A 13,408-nucleotide genomic window follows, 5' to 3' on the forward strand; every position below is an offset into this window, starting at 1 on the left:
ATAATCAGAGCTGGTGAGGGCATCAGTTCAGGCAGGGACCACGGACGGATGGAGGGAGGGTGGCAGAATTGAAAGTCAGAAAGTAGATTTGATAGCATTTGTTGACTCATGAGATTTGGACAAAGGACGGCAGGAAGGAACCTCTGCCCGGGAAGGGTGGGGGGGTGGGGGTTGGGGTGGGGAGCTGAAGGTGTCTTTCATTAAGATGAGAAATATGAAACATAGCTTTGGGAAGCAAGATGTGGCAGTTTTGGAAATAAGCTGAGGTTGAAGTGGCTTCTATCCATCCAGAAGGACCTAGTCACAAGGCAGTTAGAAAATATCGGTGTAGAGCTCAGGACAGGGGTCTCAGCAGGAGATACCTATTTGCGAGCAGCTGTCAGAGGCAGAGATGTGCAAAGCAGGGAATCCGTGATCTCACTTCAGTTGCAGGGAGGAAAAAGACAACGGCCAGCATGGGTAAAACCAGGATATCGATGGACCTGGCAGAGAAAGAGGAGGAGAACATGAGAAAGGTGAGAGAGGGACCTGGAGAAAAGGGTGAGGAGGACAACCAGGAGAGGGCGTGAAGCAAAAGGTGTCAACAGGGCCATAATACCACACAGTTCCCCTCTACACGGGCACACGCACCAGGCTGAACGAAGACAAGTTTCTCACTTGGTAAAGTCCCAGGTGCAGGGTAGACTTTTCCCACAACCAAGCTGGCCGTGTAGAAGCTAATGATCAGAGGAAGAGCATTTATTTACCTTGTCCTTCATTATCCTTTAACTCTCATCTGCGAGTAGAGGAGTGCTTTAAGTGCAGAAATGGTTAAGTGTTAAAACCTGCATCTTAAATCGTTCTCTTGTATTGATGAACTCGTCTGCACCAGCCTCTGAAACAGATGGAAAGATCTGAAAGACTGCTGTGAGGGTAGGTAGGCCTTTACCGTGACAGGAACACAAGATTTTATTGTTCTTGGCTAGATGTCAACGATGCCACTAAACTTGAGATTCAGACAGGGAGACTTCCTGTAAGTAAAGGGGCGGGGGAGGCTGGTAAATGAAAGCAGTGCCATCTTGGGTGTAGGCAAGAGGCTGTAGAGGACCATCATCTGACACCAGCATCTTAGGTCCCAGGGTCAGCTCAGCTAGCTGCTCCTGGACCTGAGATGCTGGGCAAGTCACTCACCTGAGAGCCTCAGAGTGTCTCTCAGAAAGCAAGGTTTGCCTTGAGGATGGATGCAAAGGTGGCACCCCCCCCCCCCCCCCCAAGTCACTAGGACTTCCTAACTCAAGAGTACAGGCCCGGTCCAAGGGACCCAGCCTGCACTGGGGCCTACGCTAGCAACAAGGGACTGGGCAGAGACCTAGAGGCATGCTCTGAAAATTGCCTGAAACAGAAACATGTGGCCACCTGTAGCAGGAGGGGCACAGACCCTACACGGCTCTCCCCTCTTCTGACACATCTCGAGAGGCAAGGGGAGCTTAAAAAAAAAAAAAAGAAGCGGAGAAACCATGTCCGGGCAGAGTACCCAGACACAGGTCGAAGCTTTCAGACGCCTCCCCGGTGTACAGCGAGTCTCACTCTGCGGACCCGGGCAGGAAACGGCCCGCTGAAGGCCCAGCTCCCGAGTGGCCCATAGGGCCTGTACACACGCGCGGCCCCCCCGCGCCCCCCCCCCCCGGGGCCTTGATTGGGAGCACAGGATAGGAGGTATCACCCAGTTGGCGAGTGAGACCCGAAGTTATCTGCCGTCGGGACGCAGGCATCCGGGACTTGAACTGACAGAAACCCACCCGACAGAGGGGGCGACTTTCCTCCGCAGCCCGAGAGCCGCGCCGGGTGGGGCCGTTTCCGGCGGGGTCGGGAGGCCCGCAGCTGGCCGAGAGGCCTCCGGGGTGCGCTCTGGACGGCGTGTCCCTGAGCGTCCCCCAGTAGCTGCTCGGGGGGACAGCCCAACCTCCGACCCCCGGTCACTTGTGACCAAAACGGCCCACGAGAGCCTTACACCACACACCACGACTGCGCGAGGTGTCCGAGCAGCGAAACTGGGCGTCCCGACCTCGCCCAGGGGAGCAGCGGCTACGCCGGCAGTCCCCATTAAGACTGAGCAAACCCCTGTAAAACTCAAAATGACACCTCGGAAAGTGGGCAGCAGAGGGAAGTAGGTCTTGAGGCCTGGAGCCTATGCCTGTGTTGGGAACCCAACGCCGCCCCCCCCCCCCTTCCCTCCCCGGCAGGACGCGGTGGGAGCACGGAGGCCCCAAGTGATACAATACAGCTCCTTCCCAGTGCTGTTGTGGGTGGCTCTGAAAAGAGCCTTTGGATGCGATGGAACAGAGTGCGCGTACTTCTTACGCTCGCTCCCCGCGAATGCGGCGAGCCAGCTGGATGTCTTTAGGCATGATGGTGACACGTTTGGCGTGGATGGCGCACAGGTTGGTGTCTTCGAACAGCCCCACCAGGTAGGCCTCGCTCGCCTCCTGCAGCGCCATGACGGCCGAGCTCTGGAAGCGCAGGTCGGTCTTGAAGTCCTGCGCGATCTCGCGCACCAGGCGCTGGAAGGGCAGCTTGCGGATCAGCAGCTCCGTGGACTTCTGGTAGCGGCGGATCTCGCGCAGCGCCACGGTGCCCGGGCGGTAGCGGTGCGGCTTCTTCACGCCGCCCGTGGCCGGCGCGCTCTTGCGGGCCGCCTTGGTGGCCAGCTGCTTCCGCGGGGCCTTGCCACCGGTCGACTTGCGAGCAGTCTGCTTGGTACGGGCCATGGCGATCAGACACGCGAGCCGAACAACACAACGGCGGGGAAGGGAGCGAGGCCCCGGGCCACCGCCGCCGTCTTTATAGACACAGTCGCTTCCGGATTGGGCGGGACGATAAAATTGAAAGTCCCGCGCTGGCTGCCCATTGGCTGTGATGTCATCCTCCTTGGCGTCCCCGATTGGCTGGGGCAGAATTCTCCCTGCGCGCGCGCGCGCCCCCGCCCCCCCCTCTACTTTGCAGCAGTTTGCCAACAGTTTTTTCTATTTTTTTTTCCCCTTTCTTTCGGGCCGAGTCATTTTTTTCTTGTTCTTTCCTTTTTTCTTACCCGCGACTGTGTCAGAATGTTCCCCCGCAGCCCTTCACTCCCTAGGACACGCTCCCCGCCATACCCTCTTCCTTTCCACTCCTTGTAACTCCCGCGCCGAACCTCAACCTTCCGTTTGCCCCCTCCTCCCCCCCGCCCCCTGGTGGCCTTGTTAGGTTTTCCGAACCCCGTAGTCGGTCTGAAGGACCGCTTTTCCCGCCTTTCGGATCGGAAAATTGTCCCCGCCCCGGGCACAAGATCCCGCCCTGGAAAGCCCCTATCTCCGCCTGGAAGGCATCTTCTCACTTCTAAAAACCCAAAACCAAACTAACCTACAAAGACAGTCGCCTCAGTCAGGCCAAGCAAGCCCCAGGTTGGCCATTCTCGAAAACTGCCCGCTCCCCTCCCGACTGCGGTGGGGTGTCCGTGTGGTGCGTTTGTGAGCGTTCCCTTCCTACTAGGTCCCAAGTGCCGGGCACAGGTCTCCGGGGTAACTGGGGAGTTGCGCGCTGGGCGCCGACTGAGATCGATCAAGCGCGCCGGAGGCCGCCTCCCAAAGGAGTTGTAACCGAGTGGCTGGGGGCGCTCGAGAGGTCTTGTTGCCTCCACTAGCCCTGATCCGTGGCCTTAAGGATTACGGCCCCGCCCTGCCAAAGGCAAGGCAGCGGGAGTGCTCGAGATGTGGGCGAAGGGACGGTTGGGAGTCGAAGGCAAATGGCACTCGCAACCCCCCGCGTATGGGCGGGGTGGGCGCTCCCTACTGCGAAACGTGGAATGGAAGAACCTGGTTAGCATAGTAACAGCTCTTTTACTTGAAAGAGTGGGTGGCTCTGAAAAGAGCCTTTGATTTCACAGGTGCCCCTTTCAAACGGGGGCTGGGTGGGCGCGAGACGCACGGCTCCTCACTTGCCCTTTGCCTTGTGGTGGCTCTCCGTCTTTTTAGGGAGCAGCACGGCCTGGATGTTCGGCAAAACGCCGCCCTGGGCGATGGTGACTTTGCCCAGCAGCTTGTTAAGCTCCTCGTCGTTGCGGATGGCCAGCTGGAGGTGGCGAGGGATGATGCGCGTCTTCTTGTTGTCTCGGGCGGCGTTACCCGCCAGCTCCAGGATCTCCGCGGTCAGGTACTCCAGCACGGCCGCCATGTAGACGGGCGCGCCGGCCCCCACCCGCTCGGCGTAGTTGCCTTTGCGCAGCAGACGATGCACACGCCCCACAGGAAACTGGAGGCCAGCGCGGGACGAGCGGGACTTGGCCTTAGCGCGGGCCTTGCCTCCTTGTTTACCACGACCAGACATGACGGCGATACGCACTGCGAGCAGCTCCCGACTGACGATCGAGGAAGTCGCCCTAAACGGCTCCCCTTCACCTTTTTATAGGCAGAACGGCGATTGTTCACCGAGCACGTTGATTGGCTAAAGCAGAGCTTTGTCCTGATGCCCAATAGGAGAGCGCGGGCAGAATCCACTTATTTGCATAACCTCGTCCCCCCTCTCCCGCAGGAGCGCCACTGAAAACCCGCCAATCACAACGCGGCGTACTGGGAACCTTAATTTGCATACAGCCTCTATAAGTACCGAGCCGCTTCCGGTAGCCTCGGTCCCGCTGTTGTGCTTGCGTCCTTGGTCTTTTCCTGCCGCTGGTGCTTCCCGCTATGCCTGAGCCGGCCAAGTCCGCTCCCGCGCCCAAGAAGGGCTCGAAGAAAGCGGTCACCAAAGCCCAGAAGAAGGATGGCAAGAAGCGCAAGCGCAGCCGAAAGGAGAGCTATTCCATCTACGTGTACAAGGTGCTCAAGCAGGTGCACCCCGACACCGGCATCTCGTCCAAGGCCATGGGCATCATGAACTCCTTCGTCAACGACATCTTCGAGCGCATCGCCGGCGAAGCATCCCGCCTGGCGCATTACAACAAGCGCTCGACCATCACGTCCCGGGAGATCCAGACGGCCGTGCGCCTGCTGCTGCCCGGCGAGCTGGCCAAGCACGCCGTGTCCGAGGGCACCAAGGCTGTCACCAAGTACACCAGCTCCAAGTGAGTCCCTGCCGGGACGCGGCGCTCGCACGAGTCGCCGGCCGCTTGACCCCCCCCCCCCAAAGGCTCTTTTCAGAGCCACCTATCGTTTCAGTGAAAGAGCTTGTCGGTCACTTCTCTCATTCCAATGTCGGTACCGTCCTTTCCTATGCCACCTACCTGTTTCCCAGTGGGTACCAGGGATGCCTATTCAGCAGCTCTGGGCCCAGACACCCCTCTGTCGTTGCCCCAGCCTGAATGATCTCTTCAGATGTGCTGGTTGATTGCCTCTTTCACGTGTAGCTCAGGGTTCCTTGGTGAAGGTTAGAAATGCATGCCCCCCCCCCCCCCCCCCCCCCGAGTTGTTCCCAGCAGCAGGGCACGGCTTTACATTCTCCCGAATCTGCAGACAGACCTCTTTATTTTTCCCGACTTCGGGAGACTTCGGTAATTAAAACCTTTTTCTCTTTGGCTGGAGTTACTCCTCCACACCTCTGTCTCTCAGATGACATGATATGCTCTGTGGGTTTAGACTTCTGGACAGAACATGCCAGGAATGCTCTTTGCCCTGCCTCACAGTTCAGTCAATATAAAGGAAATCAGAAACCGTCCCTTGAATGAACCAATAGAAGAGAGAAAATTCAGGAAGAAGAAATATTTTTTTAAAAATCTCTATAATTGATGCCATATTGTCTCAGCTTGTTTGCCCCACAATTTACAACATACAGTCACTAAACATCTTGAACAAAGGAGCAGCTATGGAACTCAACCTCAAATCAGTTTTTGAAGTTACCTTGCAGTGGTCATTCAAATCGGAGAAGGGAAGGGAACGTAAAAGTCTTCAAAAGGCTTAGGAATTTATTATTAACATTGTAAATGTGCAATACAGGTCCAAGTTAACTTTTTCAACTTCTCAGCCTTCTTGGTTTCCTTTCTTGGGCACACTGGTGCCTAAGAAACCTCAGAGACACGGAAGTGCTTAGAAAATGTTTCCTTCTCTAGTCCAGCTCACATGCTCTGCAGGTCCACCTGGACAGAATGCTGGGAACATCTCCAGAGGCACCATTTCAGTTTCCTTTACAGGTCTTTGAGTGCAGTCACTCAGAGGAACTGACCAAATGTGGCATGTCTCATCAGCTGACATCTCAGGGCAACTAGTCTCACTTTCTTTTAAAATCAGAAAAAAATACTAGGTAGTCTTCATCAAAGACACAGCCTCAACTACCATCCTTTTTTGTTATACCTTCCAAATGTATGTCTCCAGGTAAAGCCCCTCTCCTGAAGGTCAGCAGATTTACCTGAAATATCCACGTGGACTCAGTAAGGCATCTCAGTGCAAAACATTTCAGACTTCCCTCATAATCTCATTTTCCCCAAAACATCCTATTTCTTTCATTTTCTTCAATTTGGTTAATGTAGAACCAGTCACATAATCACTCCAAGCAGAAAATAGACTGCAAACTTCCACTCCAACTCATTTAACTCCTTTTTATTAGCTTTTTGTTTATCCCAGAGTTTTTCACAGCTTTTTGCTCAGCAGCTTACAGTAAGAATTATATTTCATATCAGAGATAGTTTTACAAAACAATCCTTACCTCTACTTTGTGTGGTGCACAGTAATAATTTGCTATTCTCTTCTTTCCTATTCCATTTCACCTCCTTTTTAAATGCCTGTTGAGCTCCATGAAGTTGATCTCACAACCCACTAATGAATGAGTTGCAAACTACAATTTGAAAAACATGGTCAATAGAACCCCAGAAAATTAAGGACATAAACATAAAACCGTTGTGAAAATATACTCGCACATTAAAAATATGCAAATATGACTCTTAAAAAACAATAATGATTTTCCTTTTTTTCCTTGAACTCCTATTTCTATTCTTTCTTTAGTGTTATTCAGCTGTAATATAGTTATATATTTGAAAATGCTTTATTAATCACTCTATGGTACATAACCTAGAACAGGGTGTTAGTTTTGTTTTCAAATGTGTAAGTGTAAATGTGGTTGCTAAAGGGAACTACTGATTGATGGGTAATTTAGTTTACATTGAATCACTTTCTCCACCCTTCAAGATTAGTTCTTTTCTGCTTTCCTACTCATTCTGAGTCCTCAGAAACAAATATCAACCACTGCCTCCCCCAAATATTAGGCTATTCACACATGCTGAGAGCCTCTAGAAATGTTTTCTTTGTTCTATTCCTACCCTGAAAACTCAATCTCCCTCCTCGCCAGCTCTAAAAAGTTAAAGCTGAACTTTCTCAGCTCTAGCAATTGGCCTCATCTAGCAGTAGATCCAAGCAAGGCATGTGTTACATCAGGGAGATGTTTCCTGAGGCTAAAGCATGAGAAAGGGATGGATTTAGTACAATAACTAGGAAATAATTTACCTGTATTTGGGTACAGCACACAAAAAATAAGAAATATCATGCTGGAAGATAATATTTGGGATTTTGCGTAGGTACATAAGAGAAAAAAAAAGCCAAAGCAACCGCTAGGACCCTGTTGCAGTGTGCTTAACATTTTTTACATGGAGTTTCAGTTTTATGACTTTATTTTGTGCTTTGTCTTCTGTTCTCATTTGACCTCTTTAAAATGTTTAAATGCAGGAATGTAAAGTCCTGTCCTACATTTGGTGCCTGGAATTAATGAGGGAATAAAGGGAAAATGCAGCTAGTTTTGTACATAATGTTACCAACAATTCTGGGAAAGGACAGGAAAAAAGAAAGCGTCGGGGGTTGTGACTAAAAACTGTGAAGCAAGGAATAAGGCAACCGCATAACCATGTCATTGGTTACCAACCATGCACCACCTGGTGTGTTCCAATGTGTTCATCCTTGCCTCTGACGAACAGTATCCCAGTGATTTGGGTTCGGTGGACCTATGTGGGATTTTATGGTTAGGTTGATTGATTCAGGGTTTAATGGCCATTGAGATATTTTAGGAAACACATCTTTGTAACCATAGTCTCAAAAATGGAGAGAGCTTGTATTACTAATTTTTGGTGCCTCTTTTTTCGGACAGAGAATGAATTGCTCTCGGCAAGGAACAAATGTTTTTAAGGTGGAGTAGTTTTAACATCATCAGCCGCTGCTTAAAGTCTCTGGGAGGACATTTTATGAAAAGCAGGCCCAGGTTCTTGAAGTCCCTTAATATGTATTACCTTAATCGGACAGTGTTGAAATTCTCCAATTAGAGCAACAGCACGTATTGATTCTGCATACTTGAAGAAGAATACATAACTGAGACAGGAGGAAATGTGTAAGTTAAAATCACACACTCAAGGTATCTGGGTACACCAGGAAACTTTACAGGAGGTGCTGAGGCGTGTGGTATCCATCACATTGAATCAAGTTCCCAGAGATCAAAAAGAATGCATTTCCAAAATACTCACCTGACCCAAATGCCAGAGTTAACACTGCTTGCCCCCCAACGCCCCGTCATCTTCAGTAGATTTACATCGATGACCACGCACCATTAGGGTTTTCAGGTGGAGGCAGTTACTTGTGTGGGAACATGCCTCCTAGCTAGGTTCTTCAAGCTGCAAAAACTGTACCTTCCCAGTTGTCGTTTCAAAGTACGAATTTCCCACTGGGAAATTGGTTCATTCAAGGGACGGTTTCTGATTTCCTTTATATTGACTGAACTGTGAGGCAGGGCAAAGAGCATTCCTGGCATGTTCTGTCCAGAAGTCTAAACCCACAGAGCATATCATGTCATCTGAGAGACAGAGGTGTGGAGGAGTAACTCCAGCCAAAGAGAAAAAGGTTTTAATTACCGAAGTCTCCCGAAGTCGGGAAAAATAAAGAGGTCTGTCTGCAGATTCGGGAGAATGTAAAGCCGTGCCCTGCTGCTGGGAACAACTCGGGGGGGGGGGGGGGGGCATGCATTTCTAACCTTCACCAAGGAACCCTGAGCTACACGTGAAAGAGGCAATCAACCAGCACATCTGAAGAGATCATTCAGGCTGGGGCAACGACAGAGGGGTGTCTGGGCCCAGAGCTGCTGAATAGGCATCCCTGGTACCCACTGGGAAACAGGTAGGTGGCATAGGAAAGGACGGTACCGACATTGGAATGAGAGAAGTGACCGACAAGCTCTTTCACTGAAACGATAGGTGGCTCTGAAAAGAGCCTTTGGGGGGGGGGGGGGGTCAAGCGGCCGGCGACTCGTGCGAGCGCCGCGTCCCGGCAGGGACTCACTTGGAGCTGGTGTACTTGGTGACAGCCTTGGTGCCCTCGGACACGGCGTGCTTGGCCAGCTCGCCGGGCAGCAGCAGGCGCACGGCCGTCTGGATCTCCCGGGACGTGATGGTCGAGCGCTTGTTGTAATGCGCCAGGCGGGATGCTTCGCCGGCGATGCGCTCGAAGATGTCGTTGACGAAGGAGTTCATGATGCCCATGGCCTTGGACGAGATGCCGGTGTCGGGGTGCACCTGCTTGAGCACCTTGTACACGTAGATGGAATAGCTCTCCTTTCGGCTGCGCTTGCGCTTCTTGCCATCCTTCTTCTGGGCTTTGGTGACCGCTTTCTTCGAGCCCTTCTTGGGCGCGGGAGCGGACTTGGCCGGCTCAGGCATAGCGGGAAGCACCAGCGGCAGGAAAAGACCAAGGACGCAAGCACAACAGCGGGACCGAGGCTACCGGAAGCGGCTCGGTACTTATAGAGGCTGTATGCAAATTAAGGTTCCCAGTACGCCGCGTTGTGATTGGCGGGTTTTCAGTGGCGCTCCTGCGGGAGAGGGGGGACGAGGTTATGCAAATAAGTGGATTCTGCCCGCGCTCTCCTATTGGGCATCAGGACAAAGCTCTGCTTTAGCCAATCAACGTGCTCGGTGAACAATCGCCGTTCTGCCTATAAAAAGGTGAAGGGGAGCCGTTTAGGGCGACTTCCTCGATCGTCAGTCGGGAGCTGCTCGCAGTGCGTATCGCCGTCATGTCTGGTCGTGGTAAACAAGGAGGCAAGGCCCGCGCTAAGGCCAAGTCCCGCTCGTCCCGCGCTGGCCTCCAGTTTCCTGTGGGGCGTGTGCATCGTCTGCTGCGCAAAGGCAACTACGCCGAGCGGGTGGGGGCCGGCGCGCCCGTCTACATGGCGGCCGTGCTGGAGTACCTGACCGCGGAGATCCTGGAGCTGGCGGGTAACGCCGCCCGAGACAACAAGAAGACGCGCATCATCCCTCGCCACCTCCAGCTGGCCATCCGCAACGACGAGGAGCTTAACAAGCTGCTGGGCAAAGTCACCATCGCCCAGGGCGGCGTTTTGCCGAACATCCAGGCCGTGCTGCTCCCTAAAAAGACGGAGAGCCACCACAAGGCAAAGGGCAAGTGAGGAGCCGTGCGTCTCGCGCCCACCCAGCCCCCGTTTGAAAGGGGCACCTGTGAAATCAAAGGCTCTTTTCAGAGCCACCCACTCTTTCAAGTAAAAGAGCTGTTACTATGCTAACCAGGTTCTTCCATTCCACGTTTCGCAGTAGGGAGCGCCCACCCCGCCCATACGCGGGGGGTTGCGAGTGCCATTTGCCTTCGACTCCCAACCGTCCCTTCGCCCACATCTCGAGCACTCCCGCTGCCTTGCCTTTGGCAGGGCGGGGCCGTAATCCTTAAGGCCACGGATCAGGGCTAGTGGAGGCAACAAGACCTCTCGAGCGCCCCCAGCCACTCGGTTACAACTCCTTTGGGAGGCGGCCTCCGGCGCGCTTGATCGATCTCAGTCGGCGCCCAGCGCGCAACTCCCCAGTTACCCCGGAGACCTGTGCCCGGCACTTGGGACCTAGTAGGAAGGGAACGCTCACAAACGCACCACACGGACACCCCACCGCAGTCGGGAGGGGAGCGGGCAGTTTTCGAGAATGGCCAACCTGGGGCTTGCTTGGCCTGACTGAGGCGACTGTCTTTGTAGGTTAGTTTGGTTTTGGGTTTTTAGAAGTGAGAAGATGCCTTCCAGGCGGAGATAGGGGCTTTCCAGGGCGGGATCTTGTGCCCGGGGCGGGGACAATTTTCCGATCCGAAAGGCGGGAAAAGCGGTCCTTCAGACCGACTACGGGGTTCGGAAAACCTAACAAGGCCACCAGGGGGCGGGGGGGAGGAGGGGGCAAACGGAAGGTTGAGGTTCGGCGCGGGAGTTACAAGGAGTGGAAAGGAAGAGGGTATGGCGGGGAGCGTGTCCTAGGGAGTGAAGGGCTGCGGGGGAACATTCTGACACAGTCGCGGGTAAGAAAAAAGGAAAGAACAAGAAAAAAATGACTCGGCCCGAAAGAAAGGGGAAAAAAAAATAGAAAAAACTGTTGGCAAACTGCTGCAAAGTAGAGGGGGGGGCGGGGGCGCGCGCGCGCGCAGGGAGAATTCTGCCCCAGCCAATCGGGGACGCCAAGGAGGATGACATCACAGCCAATGGGCAGCCAGCGCGGGACTTTCAATTTTATCGTCCCGCCCAATCCGGAAGCGACTGTGTCTATAAAGACGGCGGCGGTGGCCCGGGGCCTCGCTCCCTTCCCCGCCGTTGTGTTGTTCGGCTCGCGTGTCTGATCGCCATGGCCCGTACCAAGCAGACTGCTCGCAAGTCGACCGGTGGCAAGGCCCCGCGGAAGCAGCTGGCCACCAAGGCGGCCCGCAAGAGCGCGCCGGCCACGGGCGGCGTGAAGAAGCCGCACCGCTACCGCCCGGGCACCGTGGCGCTGCGCGAGATCCGCCGCTACCAGAAGTCCACGGAGCTGCTGATCCGCAAGCTGCCCTTCCAGCGCCTGGTGCGCGAGATCGCGCAGGACTTCAAGACCGACCTGCGCTTCCAGAGCTCGGCCGTCATGGCGCTGCAGGAGGCGAGCGAGGCCTACCTGGTGGGGCTGTTCGAAGACACCAACCTGTGCGCCATCCACGCCAAACGTGTCACCATCATGCCTAAAGACATCCAGCTGGCTCGCCGCATTCGCGGGGAGCGAGCGTAAGAAGTACGCGCACTCTGTTCCATCGCATCCAAAGGCTCTTTTCAGAGCCACCCACAACAGCACTGGGAAGGAGCTGTATTGTATCACTTGGGGCCTCCGTGCTCCCACCGCGTCCTGCCGGGGAGGGAAGGGGGGGGGGGGCGGCGTTGGGTTCCCAACACAGGCATAGGCTCCAGGCCTCAAGACCTACTTCCCTCTGCTGCCCACTTTCCGAGGTGTCATTTTGAGTTTTACAGGGGTTTGCTCAGTCTTAATGGGGACTGCCGGCGTAGCCGCTGCTCCCCTGGGCGAGGTCGGGACGCCCAGTTTCGCTGCTCGGACACCTCGCGCAGTCGTGGTGTGTGGTGTAAGGCTCTCGTGGGCCGTTTTGGTCACAAGTGACCGGGGGTCGGAGGTTGGGCTGTCCCCCCGAGCAGCTACTGGGGGACGCTCAGGGACACGCCGTCCAGAGCGCACCCCGGAGGCCTCTCGGCCAGCTGCGGGCCTCCCGACCCCGCCGGAAACGGCCCCACCCGGCGCGGCTCTCGGGCTGCGGAGGAAAGTCGCCCCCTCTGTCGGGTGGGTTTCTGTCAGTTCAAGTCCCGGATGCCTGCGTCCCGACGGCAGATAACTTCGGGTCTCACTCGCCAACTGGGTGATACCTCCTATCCTGTGCTCCCAATCAAGGCCCCGGGGGGGGGGGGCGCGGGGGGGCCGCGCGTGTGTACAGGCCCTATGGGCCACTCGGGAGCTGGGCCTTCAGCGGGCCGTTTCCTGCCCGGGTCCGCAGAGTGAGACTCGCTGTACACCGGGGAGGCGTCTGAAAGCTTCGACCTGTGTCTGGGTACTCTGCCCGGACATGGTTTCTCCGCTTCTTTTTTTTTTTTTTAAGCTCCCCTTGCCTCTCGAGATGTGTCAGAAGAGGGGAGAGCCGTGTAGGGTCTGTGCCCCTCCTGCTACAGGTGGCCACATGTTTCTGTTTCAGGCAATTTTCAGAGCATGCCTCTAGGTCTCTGCCCAGTCCCTTGTTGCTAGCGTAGGCCCCAGTGCAGGCTGGGTCCCTTGGACCGGGCCTGTACTCTTGAGTTAGGAAGTCCTAGTGACTTGGGGGGGGGGGGGGGGTGCCACCTTTGCATCCATCCTCAAGGCAAACCTTGCTTTCTGAGAGACACTCTGAGGCTCTCAGGTGAGTGACTTGCCCAGCATCTCAGGTCCAGGAGCAGCTAGCTGAGCTGACCCTGGGACCTAAGATGCTGGTGTCAGATGATGGTCCTCTACAGCCTCTTGCCTACACCCAAGATGGCACTGCTTTCATTTACCAGCCTCCCCCGCCCCTTTACTTACAGGAAGTCTCCCTGTCTGAATCTCAAGTTTAGTGGCATCGTTGACATCTAGCCAAGAACAATAAAATCTTGTGTTCCTGTCACGGTAAAGGCC

The 13,408-nt window shown here is 54.8% G+C and overlaps 6 protein-coding genes across 6 annotated transcripts; 3 read left to right on the forward strand and 3 right to left on the reverse strand.

The window, feature by feature from the left end:
* Positions 1 to 2,279: 2,279 nt before the first annotated feature.
* Positions 2,280 to 2,778, reverse strand: LOC308549031 (histone H3.2). Its single transcript, XM_081121263.1, has one exon. The coding sequence runs from the start codon at positions 2,745 to 2,747 to the stop codon at positions 2,337 to 2,339; it is 411 nt and encodes a 136-aa protein (XP_080977389.1). The 5' UTR covers positions 2,748 to 2,778; the 3' UTR covers positions 2,280 to 2,336.
* Positions 2,779 to 3,842: 1,064 nt separating this feature from the next.
* Positions 3,843 to 4,384, reverse strand: LOC308549046 (histone H2A type 2-A). The gene has a single exon (XM_081121277.1). The coding sequence runs from the start codon at positions 4,339 to 4,341 to the stop codon at positions 3,949 to 3,951; it is 393 nt and encodes a 130-aa protein (XP_080977403.1). The 5' UTR covers positions 4,342 to 4,384; the 3' UTR covers positions 3,843 to 3,948.
* Positions 4,385 to 4,656: 272 nt separating this feature from the next.
* Positions 4,657 to 5,118, forward strand: LOC308549110 (histone H2B type 2-E). Its single transcript, XM_081121434.1, has one exon. It carries the CDS (start codon positions 4,698 to 4,700, stop codon positions 5,076 to 5,078), a length of 381 nt encoding a protein of 126 aa, XP_080977560.1. The 5' UTR covers positions 4,657 to 4,697; the 3' UTR covers positions 5,079 to 5,118.
* Positions 5,119 to 9,210: 4,092 nt separating this feature from the next.
* On the reverse strand, positions 9,211 to 9,672 carry LOC308549014 (histone H2B type 2-E). The gene has a single exon (XM_081121242.1). The coding sequence runs from the start codon at positions 9,629 to 9,631 to the stop codon at positions 9,251 to 9,253; it is 381 nt and encodes a 126-aa protein (XP_080977368.1). The 5' UTR covers positions 9,632 to 9,672; the 3' UTR covers positions 9,211 to 9,250.
* A 272-nt stretch (positions 9,673 to 9,944) lies between these two features.
* Positions 9,945 to 10,486, forward strand: LOC308549395 (histone H2A type 2-A). The gene has a single exon (XM_081121926.1). It carries the CDS (start codon positions 9,988 to 9,990, stop codon positions 10,378 to 10,380), a length of 393 nt encoding a protein of 130 aa, XP_080978052.1. The 5' UTR covers positions 9,945 to 9,987; the 3' UTR covers positions 10,381 to 10,486.
* A 1,064-nt stretch (positions 10,487 to 11,550) lies between these two features.
* On the forward strand, positions 11,551 to 12,049 carry LOC308548594 (histone H3.2). The gene has a single exon (XM_081120294.1). The coding sequence runs from the start codon at positions 11,582 to 11,584 to the stop codon at positions 11,990 to 11,992; it is 411 nt and encodes a 136-aa protein (XP_080976420.1). The 5' UTR covers positions 11,551 to 11,581; the 3' UTR covers positions 11,993 to 12,049.
* The last annotated feature ends 1,359 nt before the right edge of the window (positions 12,050 to 13,408 follow it).

The sequence above is a fragment of the Miniopterus schreibersii genome (assembly GCF_964146895.1).
Source record: "Miniopterus schreibersii genome assembly, chromosome: 19".
In the NCBI taxonomy this organism is placed as follows: Eukaryota; Metazoa; Chordata; class Mammalia; order Chiroptera; family Miniopteridae; genus Miniopterus; species Miniopterus schreibersii.

Bases quoted from the DNA above. Each gene is read 5' to 3' on its own strand.
- LOC308549031 (XM_081121263.1), bottom strand. From the start codon at position 2,747: ATGGCCCGTACCAAGCAGACTGCTCGCAAGTCGACCGGTGGCAAGGCC.
- LOC308549014 (XM_081121242.1), bottom strand. From the start codon at position 9,631: ATGCCTGAGCCGGCCAAGTCCGCTCCCGCGCCCAAGAAGGGCTCGAAG.
- LOC308549046 (XM_081121277.1), bottom strand. From the start codon at position 4,341: ATGTCTGGTCGTGGTAAACAAGGAGGCAAGGCCCGCGCTAAGGCCAAG.
- LOC308549395 (XM_081121926.1), top strand. From the start codon at position 9,988: ATGTCTGGTCGTGGTAAACAAGGAGGCAAGGCCCGCGCTAAGGCCAAG.
- LOC308548594 (XM_081120294.1), top strand. From the start codon at position 11,582: ATGGCCCGTACCAAGCAGACTGCTCGCAAGTCGACCGGTGGCAAGGCC.
- LOC308549110 (XM_081121434.1), top strand. From the start codon at position 4,698: ATGCCTGAGCCGGCCAAGTCCGCTCCCGCGCCCAAGAAGGGCTCGAAG.